Below are 26053 nucleotides of genomic sequence, written 5' to 3'. Positions count from 1 at the left end.
GAATGAGGAGGTTTCAGATCACCCGCCCGTCCACAAACACCCAACTGTGGCCCTATTCTTCAGGCTGCCGCGCGCCATTCAGCGCTCGTCTTTCGGCCCCGGACACGGCGGGGGCCCCCGGGGCGATCAGCAGCCATCTTCGTGCTCCCCCTTCTCTCCGATGCGAGTCCCGCAGTCTGCTCTCCCACATAGACACACACAGGATCACACAACACACAAGCTTGGATATGTGCGGCTGACCTGCCCCATCCAGCACAACCAGGCGTCCTGGCTCCACTCACAGGGCCAGCTGTGTGTGGGTGGGCCACACCTTTTCACAGGGTTAACTCAGGGTTAAGTCAGCTCTCGTTTCCTTGGCAAAGCGCTGCAGCACAGACTTGTGGTTATTATGAACACCATTTAACCAAAAGTGCACAAGTTAAGTTGTTATCTTTCACAAGCCACAAGTACTCATACGTGAAAGATTACCTTTACCTGGATGCCAGGGCAGACATAACACACGAGGCCTGGTAATACTGCAGCCCAGCAGCATCTCTATGGACGTTTTGAAGCCAATAATTTCACTTTTATTTACAGTATCTTTTCATTCAAATAGCACTCCACTAACTCAAGTGTTCAATTTCATCCATGTGGCAAGTATAAGTAATATTACTGAAAATGACTTTATATTATTATATTATATTTTGTCACGCAGCTGTGTTGAACATGTGTTTCTGGTTGGTCAATCAAAGCGTTTTGTGGTTGGTTATTTGATTAGTTTCTGAATAACCAACCTCATGCTGTGGTTCAAGCTTGTATAGAAATGAGTCAGTTTCAGTAGTTTAGTCGTTTCCCTGGCCACACTCAGGGCTCTAGTTTCGCAGACCAGGCGAGGCGGGGGCGTAGCGCAGATGCGCTTCGCCAACTGGGTGTGGCCAGGCGGATTTTCCAAGTTTGGCACGCCGTTCTCGGTGGCGCAAGTACTCCGCCGTTCCTCCTACCGGCGGAGGGGAGGAGAGAAGGCGTGGAGTGGGTTTGACACAGCCGATTCACATGTAACCAATCAAATGAGCCCCTGTCCTTGCCTTTAAAATGCGCTGCGTGAAGGCGTAATGAAAGTTTACACAGCTGACATGGAGGTCTATTGCCGCGGGCGGAGCGGAGCTCAGGAGACAGGCGCGGAGCGGAGACCGGCGAGCAGTGCGGACACGTCACCAAAACCTCACAGGCAGGCTTCCGGAATGTCAGGCACATGAACGATGCAATAAATACCGAAAAAAACACTATTCAATGCTGCGATCACAATCAGCACATACATATATCTCCATATCAACTGTCCCATCACAGCTGATGTCAGATCAAAGGAGACTGGCACCGTTTGTGCTGATTGTGAGGTTTTGGTGATGTGCGCCAGTCAGCCAAACTTCCACTGCGCCGGCTCCGCTCCGCCTTGCGCTGAAAGTAGACGTGGTTTCAGACGGCGAGCTTTTGACGCACCTCGGCGAAGCCTTTTAGCACGAAACTGTCACTGCGCCAAGCCGAATCTGTCGGCACCTCCCCCCGCTGCGCCACCACTCCCATCTCGGCGAACCTCCGCCTGCGAAACTTGGACACTGTCCGCCTCTCCCGCTTCGCCGGTCGAAACTAGCTCTGCGTGGGGTTCGCCTCACTGCGCCACCCCGCGCTGCGCCGGGAAACTAGAGCCCTCAGTGTCAAAGGCACTTTCTGACTGTTAGCCTCCAGACACTAAATAACTGGCCTCCAACACTGCAGGCAGGCAACAGTGGAGCAAGAGATTTTCCTCCATGCCAGGCGATGGCAGCAGGTGCCTCTCCTAGCTAGCTACTTGGCAACCTTGACATGGAAACAGGAAGGCAACAACCATCCTAGAAAAAAAAAAAAAAAGTAATTATTTTTTGCTTTTACTACCAATATTGGTAAGTGAGCTCTACAAACTGTGTAATCTCCTCTGAGGCAGTCACGTATCAAAAAATAACAAACTCCTTGGAGCAACTGAAGTTTTTTGCCATTATTTTTCAACAGAAGACCACCTCATTGTGGATTATCCCTTGTTTATCACAGGTTGAATAATGATGTGAATTTCAGAATCTTATTTTTCGGCTGCTCTATATGATATTTTCACACACTGTAAGGTTATATGAGACAAGGGCCTCTAGTTTCGCAGACTGGGTGAGGTGGGAGCGCAGCGCAGCTGCATTTGGCCAACTGGGTGTGTCCAGGTGGATTTTGCAAGTTTGGCACGCCGTGCATGGTGGTGCAAGTACTCTGCCATCCCTCCTACCGGCGGAAGGGAGGAGAGAAGGTGTGGAGTGGGTTTAACACAGCCAATTCACATTTAACCAATCAAATGAGCCCCTGTCCTCCTTTAAAATGCGCTGCGCGAAAGCGTAATGAACATTTACACACGCAACATGGAGGTCTACAGCCGCAGGCGGAGCGCAGTGGAAGTTTGGCTGACAGGCGCGCAGTGCGCACACGTCACCAGAACCTCACAGGCAGGTTTCCGGAATATCAGGCACATTAACAATGCAATAAATACCGACAAAAACCACTATTCAATGCTACTATCTCAATCAGCACATAAATGTATCTCCATATTGACTGTCCCGTCACAGCTGATGTCAGATCAAAGGAGATTGGCACCGTTTGTGCTGATTGTGAGGTTTTGGTGACGTGTGCACACTGTGCACCAGTCAGCCAAAACTGCACTACGCTGGGTCTGCTCCACCTTGCGCTTAAAGTAGACGTGGCTTCGCACCTCAGCGAAGCCTTTTGGCACAAAACTGTCACTACGCCAAGCTGAATCTGTCGAGGCCTCTCCCTACTGCACCGCCACTCCCATCTCAGCGCACCTCGGTCTGCCAAACTACCAAACTGTGTGCACCTCAGGTTGCGCTGGTCCAAACTAGCTCTGCGGGGGGTTCGCCTCACTGCACCACCCTGCGCTGCGCCGGGAAACTAGAGCCCAATGTCTGCTTTGTTATAAACGTACTAACTTTCATTCTGAGCTTTTAAATGAGCTAGTTTTTTACTTTCATCTGAGATGTTTGCTGAGAGCAAATTTTCCTACTTGAGCAGGACATTCTCTGTCCACTCCATGCCACGCCTGCGAAGGGGAGACCAGAGGGGGTGGGTGCCCAGAGAATCAAATCAAATAGCCTTTGATGTCTTTGTACAAATTGCACAACGAGCCCATTTTCATTCAGAGATCTGGAGGTCAGAGGTCAAACGACACCCTGTGAAAACGCCAGTTTTTCCCTCACCAAATATTTGCATAACTTTGGAGCGATATTTACTCCCCTTGCCAACAACCTAGAAACCACTGGACTCTTAATGTCATCTAGTTTCATATATTTTTCCCACTCTTACGTGACATGTTCCTTGCTGCCTGTTTGGTTTAGCTCTCCTGATGGGCCTGGATCTCATCGACACCAGTGTCCTCTGGTCCCAGTAAGGCCGGCATCAGTTGGCTGCTCTTGAAAACATAAGGAGATGAAGTGCTGGGCACAGCATCAGCTCAGCCCAGACACACCGATGGCCCCAGAGCCCCGGAGCAGCTCCAGCTACCACCATCAGCACATCTGCTATCACCACAGCAACATCCACAATGAGCCTCACCAGTGACCGAGGCTCCGGCCATCCCATCCACCTTCACAGCCTGTATACTGTATGAATTATGTTCTAATCTGTTTACTGGGATAACCCCCTTGAGGTGTACCATCTCGTTTTAGTGCATATTTGTGAGTAAAATTCTAGATGTATCGCTCCTGTGCGTGACCCTTCCAATGCAGATCCCAACCTCACCACATCTACCTCTCCAAACATCTCCCTCAGTATTTGTTATGACCCAGTATTACAAGCAGCAGCGAGCACAGGATCAATGACTTCAGTGCAATAGGTCAAACACACTGCTCCAGCGCTGCAGACCCAGGGTGAGAGAGTGTGTATCACATTATCATGGAACGGTGTGTATTTTCTGCCCTCTGTAAATGTTTGCTTTGCCGTCATTACAGCTCATGCCGCTGAATTAAACACACCAAGCAAAGAGCGATCTGCCAGCTGAGAGGCAAAGCTCAAAATCATTCATCAACAGAGTCTGCCCCCCCCAATCCCCCATCCCTCTCTTACTCTGTCATACACTCGGAGGAAAAAGGCCGAGTGGGCGGTGACATCAAGCCAGAGGCGAGACTTTTGGGATGGGATGTGGTGTAGGTAGTGCCAGGTAGTGCAATTTAGTGTGTTTTACAAGCAAGATATGTAAATAGCCGATGACTGTAATAAATAGTGAAATCGCTAGAAAAATATAAATACATGAAACATCCATATAAAGAACAATATTAAAATGTAAAGAATGAAATTAAACTCTGTACTACACCTAACCCAGTCTGACACTGGGGCCTAAAAAAAAAAAAAAAAAAAAAAGACTTAACCCCTTTGTTTTTATCTCATAAATTGCAGCCTTGGGCCCTGTGATTTCCACAATGCAGAAAACACAGACCACAGAAGGAATTGTGGAATTTGTCAAAATAAGAATGCAATTTGTAAGAATCAGGGTTTTTTTTTCCCTCCCATTATAAACTTTTTTTTTTTTTTTTCACAGCGCCAAAGCCAAATAAACAGTAAAAAACTATGCGGAGAATTTCAGCCGTGTTTTGGTTTACACACTGCTGCAGCTTCTGTCTTCTGACTGCCGTCTGTTCTCTGTGTTTCACCGAGGGCAAAACACACACACACACACACACACACACACACACAGAGGCAGTGACAGTTTGATAACTAAAAAAAAAAACTGCAATGTTGTGTTACAAATTCATTGATAATCATTAAATTTTGAATATTTTCTTAACAAATTGTTTCTCATTAAATTTTATTCATCCACCATAATTTAGACAGTTTACGATGACAAAAAAACACAGAATTCAGAAAAATTTAAATGGAAAACAGAATTTTTGGGGAGAGAAATATCAGAATCTGGAAAACACTGACATGGATTTCACAGGGCCCTGGCAGCCTATTCTCTAAACATCACTCAGTATGTAAATGATGACTTCTGGTATCATATCACTTCATTAAGACTAATGTATATGAAAGCAGAAAATGCACATGTGCACTTAACTGTAAAGTAAAGCACATTTGGGATGCATTACAATATTTGAAATCAGGTTTACCACAGATATGGCTTTTTTAAAGGCTGATATTTTCAGATTCAAGGTGCAAAATGGCTGATATTTTGTGTTGACATTCACTATCTGACCATTCTCAGTGGAAAAAAATTCCAACAATTCATTATTTCCCACAGAATTTCATCCTTGTCAAGGTGAAAAAGTCTCTGAAACAACTTTTAGACCGTCATCAGACACTAAAACTCTCCACTGAAAGCCGCCCTAATTAAATTGTTTTAGGTGGATTAGCAGCTCGTTAAGACAGGGGTGAGGTCGTGGTCACACTGGACTCACTTTGTCGGCTTGAAAATGTGAGAGGCACTGCTGTGCTCCGATTCTGAGGAGCTCCAACAGGCAAAAAGTGTCTTTCTGCTGCCACCAGGCAAGCACAAAGTCAGCAGCTGTCAATCACTCAGCCAGGGTAGCTGATGACCAGAGCTCATACTGTTAACCAACAATGAGTCTCCAAGTCTGATGCCATTTCTTTAATCACAATCAGAAAACAGCTACTTTTTCCTTCATTCTCTTTGTTTACAACAGAGCCAAGACCCGCCTCCACTTTCACCTGATTGGACAGCAGAGAGGAGACTGACAGCGACGTGGAGGTGCCTTTTTGCATGAGCACATGAAAGTCGGATCATTTGCAACTCGGAGCCTCAGAGCTCACCAGGTGCTTACTCAAGCGAGGCGCCTCCAGCAGATAAAGCCGAGGCCCCTGGAGCGCGACAGCAGCACGCAAAAAACACTTCAAACTCATCGACAACAATTTAGAAGAAGGTGCCTCCCACTGCCGAGAGCACGTCCTGCCGGTTTGGAGACCTGAGGCAGGTTCTCCTTGCAGCTTTAACAGGCAGACACCGCTGCAGCCGCTGAGGAGAGAGGAGGAGCCGGACGCCAGCAACAGGCCGATATCTAATTTCTGATAAAAGGCCAGCATTGAACATATCAATCTAAACCTACTTGAAATAACTCTTTGACAACGCGGCCACTGCAAAACCCAAGGGCCTTGATTACAACTCGCTAGCATGTTTCAGCAGGCAAGTCCAAATTCCCCTGACAAACAGCAGAAAGGATTCACTCGTCATCAGTCGCAGTATGTGAGGGGACAATTCCTACGCCACTTCCTCACTTCAAACAATCCGGAACAACCCTAGCTCTCTCCAAACACATAAGCAGTCATGAAAAACAGACACTAATTCAACAGTTTTGCCTTTTCGACCGGCCATCGAATGATCAATGAAAGAGACATGAAACGGTATCACCAGTTGAGCAGCAGCCTTCCACCAAAGGGAGGAGCAGAAGAACGTGGCGGCATAACAATCATATCCATTTCCCGTCACACCTCTGCGAGCGGCGAGCGGCGCTGACCCCCATCCATTTGATTTCTCTCTCTCTCTATTAGCACACAGGCTTCTTTCATGTTGTACAACGTTGACAAATCACATTATGGACTGTGTGTTACCACCGGAGGAAGCTGTATAGATTAATATGACAGGCAGAACAGAGGCAGAGAAAGGCCCTGGCAGATCCATGTCTCTCTCTCTCTCTCTCTCTCTCTCTCGCGATCGCTGCAGTAAACTGTCGACTGATCTGGCCTCTTCATCATCACACCATCCCCCCTACATAACCACTGGACAGCAGGGAGTAAATAAAGCTATTAAAACCACATGGGAGAAAACTTATGAGATCTGAGGCTTGGGGAATGCGGCGGCGCTGGGCCAACCGCGAGGCGAGGGAACCCAGGTTTCTGGTTTGATGTGCATAAAGGCACCGAGGAGGTGGTAAGAAAAAAGAACCTCCAGTCGCTGAGCATCCACCAAATGAAACACGAATCAGTCTGAAAGGGTTGTCTAGGTGCTTTAGTAAATTTGTGAAATAATAATTTGCGATATGTTCATAGAAATGTCTGTTTTTCTGCATTTGCTGTGCAGTGACAGTCGCTGTGGCTGAACAGACAAACAAAAAAAACGAAAAAAAAAAGAAACAGAAACTACAGAAACTCAAACTTCACTGACAGAACACCCAAGCAAAAAGACGTCACAGACCCGCCCACACTGTTTGATTGACACATGATCAATGTTGGGGCTCGAAATACTTTTTTTCTGTTTTCTGCAAAATTGCAAGTTGTCAAAAAAAATGTCAATTGCAATCGGGAAAAAATTTCTGAAAATACCCAAGCTGTTATTCCTGCCCTACTATAACCTAGCTAGCCTGGCAAAGCTAACAGCATCATACATGGCTTTGTACATATTAAGAATGTAGTTTACATTGTGTGAATTAAAGACGGATTATTTCATTCCGTGAAACACTCTGATGCTCTGAAAACAATATTGGTCTGCTACTGACTGAATCAACATGCTGAATCTTGCTGTGAGTTTCCGAAGGGCTGGGTGGAAAAGGACAAAAATACCTGGATTTTTTTGCCTTCAAAATTGCAAGTTGTTTTTATTTTTTTCTGCAATCTCCCAAATTTTTCTGCAAATTGCAGGTTGCAGGTGGGTATGTTGAGCCCTGAATGTGCATTGGAAAAACACCACAGCAATGATCTCTTTGCACTGAACAGGAACATGGGGACTAGGGCTGTGCAATATGACCTAAATCTCATATCCCAATATAGGTAATTTCATGTCCCGATAACTATATATATCACGATATTGCACATTTTCAGTAAATTACATGAATAAATAGTTTATACATTATGACCACATGAAGAGGGCTATTTCTTATTACATTTCATTCTTATTACATTTCATTATTAACATTTAATTATTTAACAATTTAATTATTTAACAATTTGAGGTTATTTTTTTCAGAATGTTAGCTGGGGGGAAGTCCAGCTCAATGGCAGGAGGCTAACAGTTAGCGTTTGGAGCATCCAGCCAGTATCCAGCACTCAGTAACAATGAGAGGAAGATAGAGCCACTAAAGGTAAAGTGAAAAGGTAAGTGAAAAGGTAAAGTGAAATAATATCCTTTCAATTTTTTCAAAATGAACCAACTGTCCCTTTAAGTTTTGTCACAAAGACTGTGTATGAACTCCACTAAACAAATAAAAGCACAAGTAAGCTCATTTTAACTGTATTTTCCCTTCACTGCTTCCCTGTTTGTGGCTATGAGGTCAAAAGAAAAAGATCACAGTTGGTTGGGGGGAGGTTCAAAAAGAGGAGTGGTTTCTCCAAACGGCAAAAACACAATGTGAGCGTTTGGATTCGTGCTTTATTTAAAGAGGTTGTGGTCCCGCGCTTGTCAAGCCAGTTCTATCAAACTAATCCCACTGTGTCAACGCCTCAGGACTGAACAAGTGAAAGCAGGAGGAGGAGGGAGGCTTCATCGCCTAAAGTTTTGTCTCTGTGCCACGGGCCTGTCAGCTGTGACGACATGCCTCTGAATGCAGCCCGTCTTTCTTTCTGGACGATGTCATGGCATGGAGGACTTATGCAAAACAATGTGAAGAGATCATCTTCCAAAAAGGAAAAAAGAAAAGAAAAAAATCATCATGAGTCATTCAATAACTTTAAAATTTAGAACACAACAGAATACCTTTCTTGTCACTGCACAAGCACAAAGACATTAAGTTTAGATTTAGTCAGATGGTGTTGGTGTTCAGTTACCTACTTTCCTTTAAAAATACTAAAATTCATTTTAATTTCATTTTAATTTTGTTATTTATCAGTTTTTTCAAATGGTGGATATTTCATTTTGTAATTCTTTTAATTCAGCTCTCATTGACTTTGCTTTTATCATTAACTTTGCTTTTTTAGAAAGTGTTCCTGCTCAAAACCCTCTACTGTAAAAGAGAAACATATTAGGTTGCCTTCACACCAGCATTTTAGCTGCTTGGCATCTTTGTTCAAACTGTGGCCAGTTTCCTCATTTCATTCAGTTTGCTGGGCCAGGCGAGAGCAACTCCACTCCGACTCGGGTGGCACCAAATAAGAGACATTTTGAAAAGAGAAATCCTTTTCTAAGACAACTGTGGTTAAGTCTGTTAGGGCTGAGAACATGATTCAAACCAACTGTAATGACCACCATTCAAAACGCACAGCACCAGAGGCTTTCAGCGCCCCTCTCGTATAAAATGCCCTTCCACGATCACCTGGGATCATTTTGTTCAATCAGACAAGAACTAAAGCTCAACATCACAGTTTTATTCTCCTTCCTAAAAAAAAAGAAAAAAAAAAAAAAAAAGAACTCTCCTCAGCCTAGTGTTGTTGATCAAGGTTTTGATCAATTTCATCATAAAAATGTATTTCAAACAAACGTATGAGCTCTTTACAAGCATCAGAGGTGGTGCTAAATTTGCCCTTGCCTGTTGATTCATGTAAAAGACATCTGTAAAAAGGAATATCTGGGAAATTTTGTGAAGTCTTCCTCCGTCTTTGAAGAAGGACGGGCACTGTAAAAGATGTCAAACCGACGGGAACCATTGGGGCGACTGAATTCGAGGGGCTGCCTTGACTTTGGAGGATTTCTTGACTTTGGCTCAACACAGATGAAACTGTCATCCACTGCATATGCATGTGCTTATGGAGGCCCATATGCCTGCTCCCTGTTTTACCAATTCAAATCAGTTCTGTCCACATATCAAATCTGCTAAGACCGGGTAATGGAAATGACTCGGAGTAACTGCTGAAAGCATGACCACCACCTATTAAAGCTTCTCATCTTTTGTTTTCCCTGCTTCTGATCCCTGCAAAGATGCCACTCTGTAATGCACAATAACAGATCAAATAATGTCTACTGCCGGTATGCAAATGACTCTACAATAGTCAATAACTGTTTCTCTCTTTCTTTTTTTTTTTAACAACAAATAAGTAGCCAGATTCTTAAAATACTCTTGGAATTAAATAAGATTTTTACACCTACAATTACATAAGTAAGGAAGGAAATTTAAAAAAAACCCACACTGGACACACATTAATAAAACTCATCATCTACCTCTTGCATATATTCATTAAATGCTGATTATATGTCTGACAGCTACACTAAAAAGAGATTTTTATCTCTACAGCAGTAAAAGCATTTATGCAGCATAATAATGCTGTATGTACATAATCTGGCTTTTAATGGAGTGTCACACCTTTAAATAGTTTTTTAGTACATTTAAGGCATCACCTCATTCCTAGTTCTTGGAGCACAAAACCGTTTTCTGGATAGCCACATCCAGAAATATGATGTTAAACTGCTGGTGCACTAATTGACTGACTGATTAATTGATTTATTGCCTATATTGCCCAGACAGGCTTACAAAACACTGTACACAAAGATCAAGCACAAATTGAAAATATCATATAGCCTCTCTACAATACAGTATACAGTGTACAGTATCATTATTAAATCATTGTTAGAATAAGTCTATCTATCTATCTATCTGTCTGTCTATCTATCTATCTGTCTATCTATCTATCTATATGTATAGCTATATATTGTTATATCTATAAATATATATACATAGATAGATAGATATTGAACTATAACCATGTACAAAAATTCAAGCCCCTTTCCATTTCATCAGGAGAAATTAGATCAGTTAGTACGTGTTTAACAATTTCATTTTCAAATCATACAGCCATCCCTGCATCGTGCTATTGTAATATGGAAAAAAAAAATTCTCATTTTGCTCATTTTGATTTGTTTGAACTTCATTTAAAAGATTACACAGTTCCTCTGTGGGCTGAGACAATCCCGCAGCTCTTGTGCTTATGAAACTCTTTGAAAACTCAGAACTGCACGTTAGCCAAGCTGAGATTTCCACCCAACAGCGATGATCATTCTTTATGGTGTGGGATCTGAGACTCGGCATCTGTGCAGCGTGATTTTATGGATTTGCTCGTGTGTGAGCACGCGTGCGCCAGTGCATGTGTGCGTGTACATGAATGCGCCAGTGTTTGCGTTTTTCTAATGCCTGCATCCTCAAGTACTTCACACACCCATCCACACACCCTTCAACACACGCACACACGCTCATGCTCTTGAGTGTATTTGAGGGTGTAATTGGCACATTCACTGGGCAGTAAAAGGCTCTTCTTGCTGGCTAAAAGCCTACAGCTGTAGAGCATGCTTGGTTGCATCTATCCAATAGAAGGGGCTTGCCCCTCACACCATAGACAACAATGCCTTCGCCATGGAGACAGAAATACAACACAGAAAAAACTATAATCCGCTGCTTAATCCTCCTGAGTCAGGATGTCACAAAAATCAAGGCTATTCTACCATGAATTGGACTATTTTTACATCGGCGCTCCACGGAGTGAGAGGATATACGGAATTAAACTGTGCCACATTGCCCATATTCTCAGAATCTCTCAGATAGCAATTTCATTTAGTTCAACAAACACATCTGTCATTAGTGGAGCACAATCTGCACTCATGATGTGTAGTCCCGTAGCCATGTAGTAAAACAGTAAGATGAGGGTTTTTTCCTCTCTGTGTGTGTGTGTGCTGAGTTTTCTGAACATGCTAGTTTCTGTATAAAATATGCAAATTCTGTCTAGATATTTATAGTGCACCTCCTTTACACCAGGCCATAGTAAAGGGGTCAGGGGTCATGACAGGCCGTTAAATTGAGGCTTATATTGGTGCATAGCCAGCCTGGGAGTCCATGGAGAACTTAGTTTGACCCAAACCCCAGTGAGTGAGCTGATCACCACCTCCCTCTGGGCCAAAAACTCCAAAGGATTCCTGGCATACCATTGCGTCAATTACAGAGCCATGCAGTAGTGAGGATCACCGATCAGCTCAAACCCACAGACTGGAGTCTAGCTGTGAGAAAACTCTACCGCTCGGGAAGGAATTATATATCTAGGGATAAGACAGCGGTGTTGGATTCTTGGGACATAAAAGGTGTTTAATAATCGCAAAATCCACAGACGGTGTGTCTCAGAGGGCACAGTGGAGTTCAAATGCTTGGGATATAACCATTTGAATGCAGTGACGTCTGGGTCTTTCAGGATGCTAAAATGTGTGACTTGTGGTGAAGCGGTTGAGTTAAGGCATTTTCAAATCTTGAGTCTGTTTGCTTTGGTGTGAATCAGGGACCAAGTTGTTGCTTTGCTGTATTTACACATTAGTTCAGTTACATTTCAAATGGCAAAAAACGTCAAACGGCCCATTTATCAACACAAGCCACACTGGAGCAGTCATTTCCTTCAATGGTCAGGAATTTGGTGCAGGAAAGGATTTTTCCTCTGGGGTAAAACCTTAACTGTGTAATTCGTGGCATGTTGAATCCGTAATGCTTTCTTGTAGTTGGGTCAGATCACAGTCGAAGTCCGGACGAAGCTCCAGGCTTGGTTTGGGAAAATGCTGGGAAACCGTCCTCTCGACAAGGTCCCGGTGCCATTGGTTTGGATTGCTGTGCTCTCATACGGCCAAATGAACCCAACTATGGGGAAACTCGCCCCAGGGTTCAATAATAACCACTCTAAACGACCTAAAAGTGAAATCACCCTTTGTCTCAGTGTCAGAGAGAAAACTCTGCTTGTCAGTTTGTCTGACGAGGTACAAGAGACTTACCTTGCAGCCCTCACAGGCACTGACACCATAGTGGTATCCAGAGGACTTGTCCTGGCAGACGAAGCAGGGCTTGTAGACTCTCGGAGGGGGCAGCGGGGACGGCGGGCTGGGGACGAGTTCCTCGGAACTGGTGCTCTGCGTTTCAATGGCTGCAGGGAATGCAGACAAGAATTAGCCAAGAACTCTCCCTTTCAAACATCAGAATGACCATTTGCTAGGAAGTGACGTTAACTTCGTCCATGTGTGTAAGGGATCTCTACAACCCAGCACTCTACTAGTTTAATTTTACTTTAAATTTGGGAAACAGCACAAACAATACCACTGGTTTCAGATAAAGGTTTGCTATCATATCATATCATATCATCATAACATTTGTTAAGAGTAATTCTACCAAGTTCACACATTAATTTGACAACATCACATTTAAAAATTCTACACACAACACCTTTAAGGGAAAATAACTTCAACTTTCAATCCTGCCCACAGCTCCAACCATTACCCACATGCACACAACCTATCTGCATAGAAAATGGAGAGCAGTCTTTCCAGCATCTTGGCTGATTAGATTACATTCTTCCGTACTTCATCAGAGTAAACTCAATTACTGATGGTAAGGGACAAGCTCTTATAATCACTGGACCCTCGTCCTTGCATGGAATTCCCTGGCGGTTTAATCTAATCTGCGGGTAGATTCACCCTGTGTGACATTTTGTGCATGTAGAATTTGCTGTTTTGCTTTTGGCAAGTTCAATGGAAGGCTTAAGAAGTCCACAGCGCACACGTGAGGAGAAATGTTATCTGTCTGAAATGGGATAAGAAAGTAGGATGCCCTCCAAGGTTAATTAGAATGAGATGATTTATGAATCTATTGATTCTCACTCCTATCTGTTTGAATGGTAGCAAGGAGAAATCTCTGTGATTAGCTATGCAATGATGACAGCATCAACTTGCTAAAACTTCTGCATAATGTTTGAGCGGACATGCAGACATACACAGCGCTGGCATGTCAGCGGAGTACTCCATAAATCTGACATAATGGTGCTGCATTAGGATTTGGAAGGTTTGCTGGTCTGAATATCAAGTGGTCTGCTCCCAGTCCTCATTTGAGAGTAAACAAATTTAGGTGGGGAATTCAGCCGTGTTCATTTCTCCTTTCTCGAAACAACTATTTCCTGTCAGTGCAACCTGGTTTCATTGATGGGGACAGACAGGCATTTGTTTTCATTTAAGTCGGGTCAATCCTCATCTCATTGCTCCAAATGCTCAAAATGGTTTCCTCCTGCGCCGAGCAGTAAACAGTCAGAGGCAGCTTGCACATAAAGAAGACCCACGGTGAAAAAAATCCATCCTACACGGCCTACATGTTGTGCTTCTAAAAAACAAATGTGTGGCCTTCCATTGAAATTAAAAAATACATTACAGCTAAAACAGTTTTAGAAGTTAGATCCTTTAATAAAGTTCTGAATTTCAGTGACACAGAGAGGATTATATGTGCTCCTATTTAATCATGCCTCGACTTCTGCTTCTCTAGAAATGCTGCAGCGATGCTTTTGCTTTTGACTAAAGCTCAGAAACAGGAACAAGCTGCTTCCATTACACTGTCTCTTCACTGGCTGCCTGTTTGTTTTAGAATTGATTTTAAGATTTTGCTCATTACTTTTAAGGCTCTGCACGGCCTGGGCTAATCTGCCTGAACTTTTAGCCCCATGTGACCCTGACATCCTCAGGCAGGAACCTCCTGACTCTTCCTGCGCTCAGGTTAAAGACCAAAGGTGACCACACTCCTGCCATCCGGGTCTGTGGGACTTTGGTTTCTTTTCATTTTTCTGTTGCACTGCCTTCTTCTTTTTTTTTTTTTTTTTAACTGCATTTGCTGTTTATTTAACCTTTAGTTTATTATTATTACAATACTTAAATCACCATCTTACTTCACTGATCCTTGTGTTTGATTGATTTGTCCTTTGCATTTTATCTCTCTTGATTGCAAAACTCTTTGTAACTTCATTTTGAAAAGTGCCACATTATATAAATAGATGATTGCAATTTTTTTTTATTTTGGTCGTTAGACTGAACTTGTGGCACTTTTTACCATCATATTCACAAAACCAAACTTAATTTATGTCCTCATATAACACTTCATGCAGCCTTAAACTGCTATATAACTAAGCCTCAAACAAATGTACTTCCATTTCAATAAACAAATGATGATAACTTCGCCATGATTAAATCAGAAAAAAAATTACATTTCTCGTGTTCTCTTACATCATTCCATTAAATTTGGGGAAATTGAATTATTGCTCCTAAATCTGTGATCGCATGTAATTTTGTGTATCGTTACCTAGATACAAGCTTTGGTCCATCGTGCCCCTCTCTCCCCTACACACAGCAGAGGAGCCACACAATAACGTCAAGGGGACTGCAGGTATGGAACATGTAATAAGTGAAACAAGGTGTTCACATACGATGATGATGAGGATATATGACTAGTGGGCCGCAAAAACAATGTTTATTACCCTTCCCCAGGTGGCGCCGCACACTTTAATATACATCTAGAGAAAAAATACTTTTTCTACTGATATGCCTTCAGAGCATTTGTGACGGCTGGGTAGTTACACATTGTGGAGAGGCGGCGCCAACATTTCGGCCTCGCTGCCTATTTGAAACTCATGGCTGCTTCTGGGAGGCGATGTGACCACCTGCAGACAGATGGGACGCATAAACGTAGATGCATTACACCCCTTAGTGTGTTCCTGAGCGTGTGTGTGTAGGGCTCGCTGTGTACCTGTGCGCGCTGTATAGGCCCTATCAGGTGCAAGGGAGCCTTTTTCCATTTTCTGCGTGATTAAACCTTGAGTCGACTTCCCTGCATGTTAACATACACAGCAAGCGCCATTAGCGGAATAAAGGCCAGTGACAGACAAGTGTACGGCGAGTCTCGCTTAAGAGCAGGCAGAGAAAAATGTCTGGTGGCTGTGGCTGCTGAACCCTTAGCCTCTGGCTGAACCTGCTGGCGGGGTCAAATAGGAAAGCACACACTCCCTGCTGGAGGCGGCAGTCTGAATGGGGGGGGGAAGACCAGAGAAAACAGGCCTCCTGATTTGCCTGGTCCAGCGGGACTGAGCTCACTGACATCACGATTAGATTGAGACACATGGCCGCTATTGGAGTTTTGTGAAAATTCAAATATCGCCACGTCCCAATCGTCAAACTCCGACCTAACACGTTTGATGCAGGCTGTCTATGGGAAGCTTTTAAAAGACCATCCCAGTGATTTTAAATGTTTGGCCCATTTTCTACAATTTACACCACAATTTACATTGGAACAAACCATTTTGCAAATAATATACGGGTACTAAAGATTTCATTACATATATTGCTTTATTTTAAAATATGCATTTTTGGTTGAAACAGCCACCTTATAATGTTGTGTTTCTGTGACTAACAGAGTCGTCAACATTCATGAACCACAGAACTGATAACTGGCCGTTTAAAACAAACTTTTCCCTAGGGACTATTTTCTGGCAGAGGGACCATTTCCCTCCGCCCAATTTCAAGTCATCAAAACACAACAGTGCTGCTGCTTTTAGGAAAACTGATGTGGACGACGTTATTACGGTGACGGAATACTGGTGTGAAGAAAGTCTGAAGTCTCTGAAAGTTCATTTTCATATTGTAGTGGAATGAATGGAAACCAGTGGCTGGAGAAAAGAGAGGTAAATTTATATTGGAGTTCTAAAATAAGACTGCTTGCTTTGGGCAAAAAATTTAGCAGGGACATTTGCTCGATTTTACCAGAAACATGCAAAGTTACTGGTATGGTCCTTGTAGAGAGAAATGCGCAGATAAAAGGGTCCAGGTTTTTTATTTTAATTTTAAAAGCCACAGACATGAATGACGATGTGAAAAAAACATGGATTTCCCCCAGAGAAAATGCAATTGACACGGAAATCCATATTTGTGCAACAGTTTTTTTGCGTGTGACTTCTGAGGCCTTTTGCATATGGATACAAAATTTTGGCTGATATCAGTCAAACTTTACTGCTCACACAGGATTTGTTTCAGCTGTAGGTTACTAAGAAATTACCTATTGCCAACATGCAGCTACAGCACCATCTTATCTATTGTCTGTCCTCTAAATCCTTATATCCAGTTACCCCAGTCTGAAAACCAGTGACATGTAAAACTCTGAGTCCCACTATAAGCCCACATGGTCCACAGGACACACAGATGGCAAAGGACCTGAAGCAAAATCTGTTTTGCTGCACAGGCAATTTAACAAAATGATATCGCAACAGCATTTGAAGTGAGAGCTTTCCACTAACTGAAGTTTTTTTTTTTTTTTTTTTTTTTTTTTTTTTGGCTTCAATTCATCGAGGGACAGGTGGATTCAAAGTCCAATCGAAATCCGCTCATTCCAACTTAAATAAAAATGAATTCAACTGGCTGAGAGCTAATTGGCTCCATGAATAATAAATTAATTAAACCAATGAATTAAATCAAGCAAGCAATTTCAATCAGCAAATTTAGCTCAGTCAACTCGTTCAGTCTTATAAATCAATCCAAATCAAACCTCTTGAATTACAACACCGGAACAAAAAAGGGAAGAATGGGAGAAAAGGCAAAAAAAAAAAAAAAAAAAAAAAAAAAAAAAAACAGCGGAGGGGGGAAAGAGAAAGAGAGGCATTTCCTGAAGATCCTTGGGGTATTGGCGTATTTGGTTTGCGTTAAGAAAAAAAAGCTGTGGTGATTTGGGTGTGGAGCGGTGGGCATAGCCTGGGAAGATTAGGAGAATATTACTCCCAGTCAGTGGACCCAGTCCCCTCCTCCTGCACTCAGCTGACGCTTCATCCAGTCTGGAAGTGTTTTTCCTCCAGGTTCTCTGCAGGAGCACGGAGCACATAGCTCACATACACCAGGCCGAGTCAAAGGAAATGGTCAAAGTTCACCCAAAGTACACCAAATTAGAACCAGCTTTGCGCCGCTCTCGTATGCGTTTTATTGAGGAGGATATATATAAGCCCTCTAAACACTCAAAGGAAAAGAATAACAATGAGAAACAGTCATTTGACTTAATGTCTGGCGTAGAAACGGTGGTAGAGAGAGGTGGAAAGGGCTGGCCGTCTGTTTCTCATCAGGAGACAGCTTCAGAAAGCAGGAGCATCACTTCACTAAAATCTACAGCACCGTGATGGCCCTGCACCAGCTATCATGTACCATTAAGGCTGGGTACCTTTAAAAAAAATGGTACTGGGAATGACACTGGTACCTGGAATTTGATACTGGTACCATAATGATACTTTTAGGTCTATTCAACTAAAATCCCAATTTTTGGTACCCAGTCTTATTCCCTACTGGTCACAAATTGTAAAAATTATTAGACATAGATCACCAAACTTCAGTTCAGAATAAACTTTGGCTATTTGTGTTGGATTGCTCTCTTAATTTTAAAGATAAAAACTGCAACATTACATTTGGACTTACTTAGGTTGAACCATGGAGACCAGCATGCGTAGGCAACCAATGTCAGGGACAATACGGATTTGTCAGATTGGTCGAGATTAGGCCAGATTAGACCAATATCTGACCACAACTGCACGAAAACACAATGGAAAACTTGACATTTTGTTTTCCTTGCATAATTTATTCATCAATTTAATTTAGCCCTACTGGTTTTTTAGAAAATAATTCACTGTTGCATAGGCCAAATGTATCCAAGAGTTTCCCTGCCTCTGAAAAGACAAGATGGGTCACCTTGCCTTTAAGAGCTGCTAACCCTGAAAGAATTTCATTAGTCTGGGTTTCAGTGGAGAGTTTTAGTGTCCCGTGATGGTCTAAATGTTTCAGAGGTTTTCCACCCTGACAAGGACCAAATTCTCAATTCTTTTGGCATGAAAATGGTCAAATTCAATATTGAATACTGGCACAACAGATTGCACATTGGCAGCTACAAATACCAGTTGTGGCCTGTGCCTTCAAAAACCACCACTCAGAACCCTTCATGCCATGTTAGAGTCTCACAGGGAAAAGTTTCAAGTCCATTGAAGACAAATCAAACAGGCTGAATTCAAAGCGACAGTTTTGGGTGCTTCGGTGGGAGGAAGGGTGCTCAGGTTTGGCTTAGAGGTTCCCAAGCAGTCATGTGACTGTGACCAACCCCCAACCTCCTCCCCTTGACCCCTTCCGCAACCTCGCATTGACCCCAGGGTGACTGTTGCAGTGAGGTTAAACCCAAGACGGGACACAGCACTCCCGGACTCTAGACTGCGAGCACGACAGGTGCAAGCCACTTCAAAGCTTTCATAAAAACCGGCCGAGAAACTAAGACAGCCATAAAGTAGGAGACGAAGGGGGGAAAGTGAGAGGAAAGGGAAGGGAAAGTGGGAAAGGATGGCGTTCTTGCAGGAGGGAGTGAAATGCGATAGGTTTCTTTTTAATCCATAGGAATTTATGGCCTTAAAAGCACAGTGCTGGTATGATTTTATACTCCCCTGCCAGCACTTTCAGATGTAACTTGATTCTGATGTCAGCTCTGTCAGAAAAGCGTCAAAAACTACAAAGTACCGATCCTGGAAGCTGTGGAATGGGTGTGCCATCAACACCAGCCAGGGGAAAAAAAAAATCCAATCCCAAAGATGAGAACGCTTCAGCAGAGGGACACACAGGCTTCAAGCAAAGAAACAGAATAATATCTCTGTAATTATGAGTCATTTTCTGGGATAGAGGGATGGAGAATCATATTAAATGAGCTGGTAATAAGTTGTACAAACTCATTTAAAATGTCAGGACATTACTGGGAGACTTACCTAGTCTAATACATCACTACTGTTCAGATGGACGAGTTCTCTTTATGCAAAGCAAATTTACAGAGGGTTTTCAGCTGATTTGGCTTGTTGAAGCACCGTATTTTCAGGCTGCACTCACACATGGTGGGCAGTCCTGGAGTTGTTTAATATTTCCACTGAATTTACTACTTTCACGCAAAACGACTCCCCAGAATTTTACTTGTCAGGCTAGAAAAGCATCTTAGAAGAGCATTTAGACACTAAAACTGCCTTTTCAAACGCAGAGTAAGAGAATTCTTTTAGGGTTAGCACTTTTTAAACCTTCCTACTTCCATAAACAGTAGGAAACGCAACAGATTACTGCCTGTAAATGAAGAATTAATTCATAAAAAATATTACAGAACTGTGAAATGGAAGAATAAAGAATGGAAAGGAAATCAGATGTCATGTGGCTGCGGTCAGGGTGAAACCTCCATCATATCAGAGGTGGACGGCGCCCCTGGAACCCCGAGACTCTCCTAATCACGTCGATTAAGCATGGCCTGGCATCAGACAGCTCTCCTTTCATTTCAATGTTGTACATCGCTTTTATTTCCCCCCATCCTGCTTTCATTTCGCACGCCTGCAAAATTAGCTTGGTGTGCAAGCTGTGCTAATGGCCTTTCATGTCCATATCAGAGGCGCTTAAGCCTTGAAGACAAAAAGGCCCCAATTATCCCATAACAGACATCGCCTGGGCGAATCACGCTGTACAATCAAGCATCATCTTTTTCGGTTGCGATATGAGCGGTGTTTACAGGATTTAACACCTTTCCACTTATTTGTTCCACTGTTTTAGATTCTTCTGTGGAGATGAATCGGATCAGTTTACATCAGTTGTATCAATTTATTGGATCAATTTGTTACTTTCAAAGGCATAATCACATGGTGTGGACAGCATGTACAGTAATTCCTCACTTGCAAAGCCCATTTTATCTCTATAAAGGAGGTCCTTGATCATTCTTAATTAACATCTAAACTAGACAAGGAGGTGCGTTAACGGACCACTCATTGTCAATGCAGCTAATTAACACCCTGGAGATTTCCATTATCCTGAATAAATAAATTAATAAACGAACATTTCAATGACTCTCTGAGAGGCTTTTCAAATCAAAGTCTAATTTAAACAGTGTCTTATTCAAACATGAAAAGGGCAGGGGTGTCCGGTATGACAGCACAAAAGGCCAGCATGCACTTTTATGAGTACACTATGAATACCTGGGATTAAAAGAAAAACAAGAAAATGAACAATGTCTTATTCCGGTTCATTTAGCAGCTGATGAATCCTGTCTTATAGGGCCAATTTGAGCATATGTGTTAAAGGGCGCTGATTTTCTAATTATATTGCAAATCAAAGGCACCTTGGTGTGCTAATTAGATAATTTGACGGGTTACTTTAATGCTGAAGATTGCCAAATTACTTTTGGTTGGTTAACCAATGTACATGAAACACTTTGTTAAATGCCCTGAGAAAATGTGGGCTTTTTTTTCCTCAGCGATCCACCCAGTGGCTTTTTTAATTGAATCCTGCAACATCTGAAATGAGATAATGACAGGAGTTTGATCAAAGAGGCGTTGCAGCGTTTGGTGTTTCTGTTTACAATGACCAAGAGCACGATCATATTTTCCTTTCCTTTCAAAGGGCATCTCATTTCATAAGGAAATAGGTTTGTGGAAGGAGGGAAGAAACGGCGTAAACACTTCTTTGAAACGCTGGAAGAACGAAGTGTGCTGGTGGAGTGCACTTTTTTCCATCTGCTGAAAAAGTGCAGGCTTGTTCTGTTTTTTTTAACAGACACGCCATTATGATGTAAATAAAGCCTTTAAAAAAAATGACCTTAACCTTGCACGGTACCGGTAATAATCTACGTTTGTTGAGCCCACAAGCTTTACCATCACTGTTATTGCAATTAAATTATTCTTACTGCAGGAATGATTGTTGTTCTAATGTCTGCCATCGCTCATGGGGCAGAAAAACATGCAAAAGCTGATCTGAACGGCGGATGGAGGACGCTTCAGAAAAGCCTGGACCGCGAGCTTCAGGTGAATGGCAGCTCCAGCCTTTCCCACTTTCCCTCCACTCAACAGAGTGCCCTTGAGCAAACACTTCCTGGGAAATGAGAGCTAGACTGTGGTCGTTATCGGATCAGAGGAAATCATGGAGCGGCGGAGCGACAGGGCAAAACAAACACTCCACTTCTGACTGCAAGCCTGAGTCCATGCAAAGGATTTCCACAGGCTCTTAACGTTTATACCCCCCATTTAGGTGACTCGCAGTGGCACTCATAAGGCATTAGGAGACATCGTAAAGCTCTTATAAGCACATTGTGACTGAGTGTAACAATTAAATGTGGGTGACTACATTACGGGACAACTGTATGGTTAATAGTAAACTGAGGTAACACCTGAAGTAATACGTTGCAAACAGATTAACAGATTTTTTATCCCATTAGAAGTAGTAATAAACTTCAGAAAACATCAAAAATTACATTCAGTTTAACATACCATTAATAATACATTTGGCATCATTTTTGCACATTGTGATAATTATCACTTATATTATTATTTTATAATAACTATCAAGCATTCAAACTGTGCTTTATAATACTTCAAGAAAATAAATAACTATATTCTTTAAAATATATTTGACCTATGCTTAGATGATTTATTTCTGCTGCTGTTAATGGGATTGTAATATCTTAATAATAAAGATCAAAATCCACTTGATGTGAGGTGTCCCTGGTTTTTGCAGCAGGGCGGATAACTTTAAAAATCCTTCAAGGAATGCACTGGTCTGTTATGAAGTCAATTCGTCTTCTGGAAAAACAACAACAACAACAACAACAACAACAACAACACCAGGAGCAGTGGAACAAATAGCCTTGGCGCTGGCCGATTCAGAACGCAAAGGTTGACTCGTTCCGATTGCAGCCTGCTAACCTTGTTGAAAAGTCTGTGGGCCATTTATCTAAATCAGTGTCAGCGCTGGCCGCAGCTCGTCAGGCCGCCCCTCCTGTCATGTGTGGCCCGGGAGGAGGTGTGGAAACGCCGCCTGTGTTTACCCTCTGCATTCCTCCAGCCGGCAGCCAGGAACTGACAGGCTCCGGGTCTGGTCTGGTCTGATCTGATCTGATCTGATCTGGCCTGATCTGCTCTGCTCTGATCTGGGACAAGCCATACATCAAGCAGGTCGTTTCCACTAGCTGAAAATTTACGAGCCGCACAGTAGGAGTGAAACGCGCCGCTCTGAAGAGCTTTTTGGAGAGAGTTTCCCAAGGCCGGGGTTGTTTGCAGAGTGCATGTTGAGGCTGCAATGGGAACAGCTGCAAGTTTGAAACGGGGGACACTTAACTTGAAGTGCAATGAGGTGCAATGCCAGCACATTATGCGCCTGTTAGAGGCAGAGACCAACTTTTCTTACAATATAGTCAAACAGAAAATCTCACTGAATTTAACAGGATGCAATCAGCTGTGTTATTGCCCAACCACGTGAATCTATTGCACATTGTGCTTATCACTTAAAATAATAATTCACCCCCAATATGCTTATACCTTATGAGCACCACTCTCTTTAAACTCTTGCAGGACAATAACCTGCCTCTATGTGCTGACTGCGCACTGACTCTCACTGTTCAGAACGCGTATTGTCACTGTCTTATTTTCCAGTTCCACTTATGGACATGCAACAATTACCATTTATCATTTATAGATCAGGCCCCTGTGTGTGCAAACTTGGTGCTGTGCATTTCGCCTGCACTGGCCCGGGCGACCTTTAGGACACTCTCCCTAACACACACACTTGCACACACATGGGTTTAGCTGCAACAACAACATCAACAAGCATCAGCGGAGGAGAAGTGGACCTACAGTGTGCGCTCCGGCGGTGCTGCCAGTCTCTGTGCGCCAGTCCGCTGATGCAGGCTTTCAGCGCCTTCTCCTGCAGCATGCAGGAGGACGGGCTGGACGTGTAGAAATCCAGCATCTGTCCCGGACTCACGGCCAGCACGTCCATACAGTCAAACATGACGACGGCGCTTTGCAACGGTTCAACTAGGCTCTGTCCTCTGCGTTATGGATCAAAATCAGCGACATAAAGCGCACACAACTCCATCAAACTCCGCTGCTTCCCACCCCCCTCCTCCTCCACCTCCTCCTCCTCCTCTTCTTCTTCTTCTTCTTGTCCTTCTTGGCACGGCAGATCTCTCTCTTCTTCTCCTTCGTCCCGCTCCGGAATCATGAATTATGTCGGAGCAAACTGCTCACGGCTTCATCGAAACGCTTAATTGCCATTTCTCTGTGCGCCATGTCCAGTTATTGTGCTGGTATGTGTGCGTGTGAGCGGGATTCCTCCATAATATCCCGACGTGTTTTCGCTGAATCGCTTCGTCCCGTCCGGTTACCGACACAAGAGAAAGCAGCGGGTAAAGCCCGCCTGAACTGGACTATCTTTCTTTCTAATATCAAAAAATAACACGGATGGCGTTTAAAACCACACGTTTCCCTCTTCGATGACGAATGGGTTATCCTTCCTCCGCGCAGCTCATTTCCAACTAGTTTTGCCACAGAGAATGAAAGATTGAATTGCCTAATATATGCGAGTGAACTTTCTATGAACCCTTCCGAGGCTGCTGACCTTCAAATGACCCAGGCAGGCTGACATCACTGCAGCTCCGCAGCGCGGAACAAGGCGGAGGCAAGAAACGCAGGCAAAAAAGAATCAAGATCATTTATAATTTTTTTTCTCCCTGGAAAGAACACAATTCACGGCGGTCCTCCAGTTTTGAAACACATTTTTATTCTGTGCCGTAGCATGGGCAAGTATAACCGGGCTTTTGCTTTTTTATTATAGGAGCACGGTGATATCCCAAAATAAGTAGATGTGGCACACTTATAAAAATAATAATAATAATATGGTCATATACACAGCACAGACACAGGTTTACATATATCAGTAAATATTTGTTCTCATAGTTGCACTTGTAGTCCGTGGTGCCAATTCACTAAAGCCTGATGGCAAAGTCCCTGCATCTGATTTCACAGATGCCACAAAAACTTTCAGCCCTGTGCACAGGACCTGGAGACGTTTCTGTGGAAAAAAAAAAGACGAGGAGCGATGACTGATGAATGTTCAATGTGCTAAGTTTTCAGCATAAAATCAGAAAAAAAACTTAAGATCAAATGGAAATTGACAGTGTCACACCTTGTCATACCTAATCTGCATTTCTCATTAAGCCAAGCAGAGATGCACTGGAGAGTAACCGCAGATGAACTCACTTTATCCAACTTTCCTTTGTTTGTGAAAGTGTTCACCCGTTTCACTTACTGCCAGCTTAAGTATATGATAATTCAGACTTATGTGAAAATCAAACACTATTTTCCCCTCTTTTTGTGGATATAGATGTTTAGTTTGCCCACCTTACATCACTGATATTAAGGCATAACCACACTGTGTAAGCGCATGCTGATTATTATAACCAGAGCATGATACAATAAAAACAAAATGCAAAAATGCTGAGGGGTGAATGAGACAATATATAACGTCATACTAAATTGAATGTAATTTTCTGATGTTGATCTGACAGCTATATTGTATAAAAGGTGTGCCTCCGATGCTTATTAACAGAGCACTTACAGTGATGATGGTTTTATGTTGCCTTATATGACAATTTGCCTATACAAGTCCTTGTTAACATGTAAATATGGATAAAACTGGTTTCACAAGGCACAATGATCCCATCTGGTAAATGGAACATCGCTCCCAGGGTTTTAAAGTCACAGGTTTCTGTTTGTCTTTTAGGACAAACCACAGAATAAACTCTAAGTAAGTTAATAAGATAAATCTGGATCAGTGCCAACAGCCAACAACTCCTATACCTATTGATTAAATAATAAGAGTATGTTGCTTTTTTTTTTTTTGTTGTTGTTGTTGTAAAAGCCATGAGGTGATAATAAAAATTCAAGCTTGCATTACATGCCAGATTTTGTTAGAGACAAATGGAAAGAACAAAGATTCACTCCCTGCCTTCCTTCACATAGAGACCTCTAACTTCAGATTCCTCTGTCAACTTTTTATTTATTTTTGAACAATGTCAAGACTGGGACTTGATAATTAAATCCTCATTTGGCAACTGCTGGTAACTAGTATTGAGGCGTCATATTTGATAGGGTGGTTGATAATGTATGATAATAATAACATACAGTAAAAAGGTAATTATTTTAAAACCGCAACCCGATAACCTTATCATCACAAAGGAACTGAGGAAAGGAAGTTTTTAGTTCAAAGTTGCTTTTAAAACACCACCGTTTATCATTTGAAGCCTTCCAGGCAAGTTTTAATGCCTGTGAGCAAATACATTCAGTGTTAGAGTGCATGCCCATAAAAATATGTCATGTTAAAATATATGTTTATCTGAAGCTTTAAGGTCATAATAAATAGTCTAATGTAAATATTGCATATTTGTTAAGTCCACAGGAGTTTCTCGGAGCACTATTGATATTCTTCTCACTGGTTCCTTATGGTTGGAATCATCTGGCGCTGCTGCAGTGAACAACCTCA

General features: G+C 42.7%; 1 protein-coding gene across 4 annotated transcripts in view; it reads right to left on the bottom strand.

Moving 5' to 3' along the window:
- LOC115368077 (retinoic acid receptor beta) overlaps positions 1–26053 on the bottom strand; it is a 101087-nt gene that overhangs the window by 49281 nt on the left and 25753 nt on the right. For 2 of the 4 annotated variants that reach the window (XM_030064055.1, XM_030064057.1), the window contains exons 1-2: positions 23365–23521; positions 12677–12825 (exon numbers count right to left, since the gene is read on the bottom strand). In XM_030064055.1, coding sequence (XP_029919915.1) covers positions 12677–12825; positions 23365–23521 — 306 coding nt within the window. Of the gene's footprint in view, positions 1–12676; positions 12826–17876; positions 17880–23364; positions 23522–26053 lie in introns of those variants that run through there. The other 2 variants (XM_030064056.1, XM_030064054.1) reach the window with 2 other exon arrangements.

Source organism: Myripristis murdjan, chromosome 11 (genome assembly GCF_902150065.1).
Source record: "Myripristis murdjan chromosome 11, fMyrMur1.1, whole genome shotgun sequence".
Lineage (NCBI taxonomy): Eukaryota > Metazoa > Chordata > Actinopteri > Holocentriformes > Holocentridae > Myripristis > Myripristis murdjan.
This window is presented reverse-complemented; position numbering and strand designations above follow the sequence as displayed.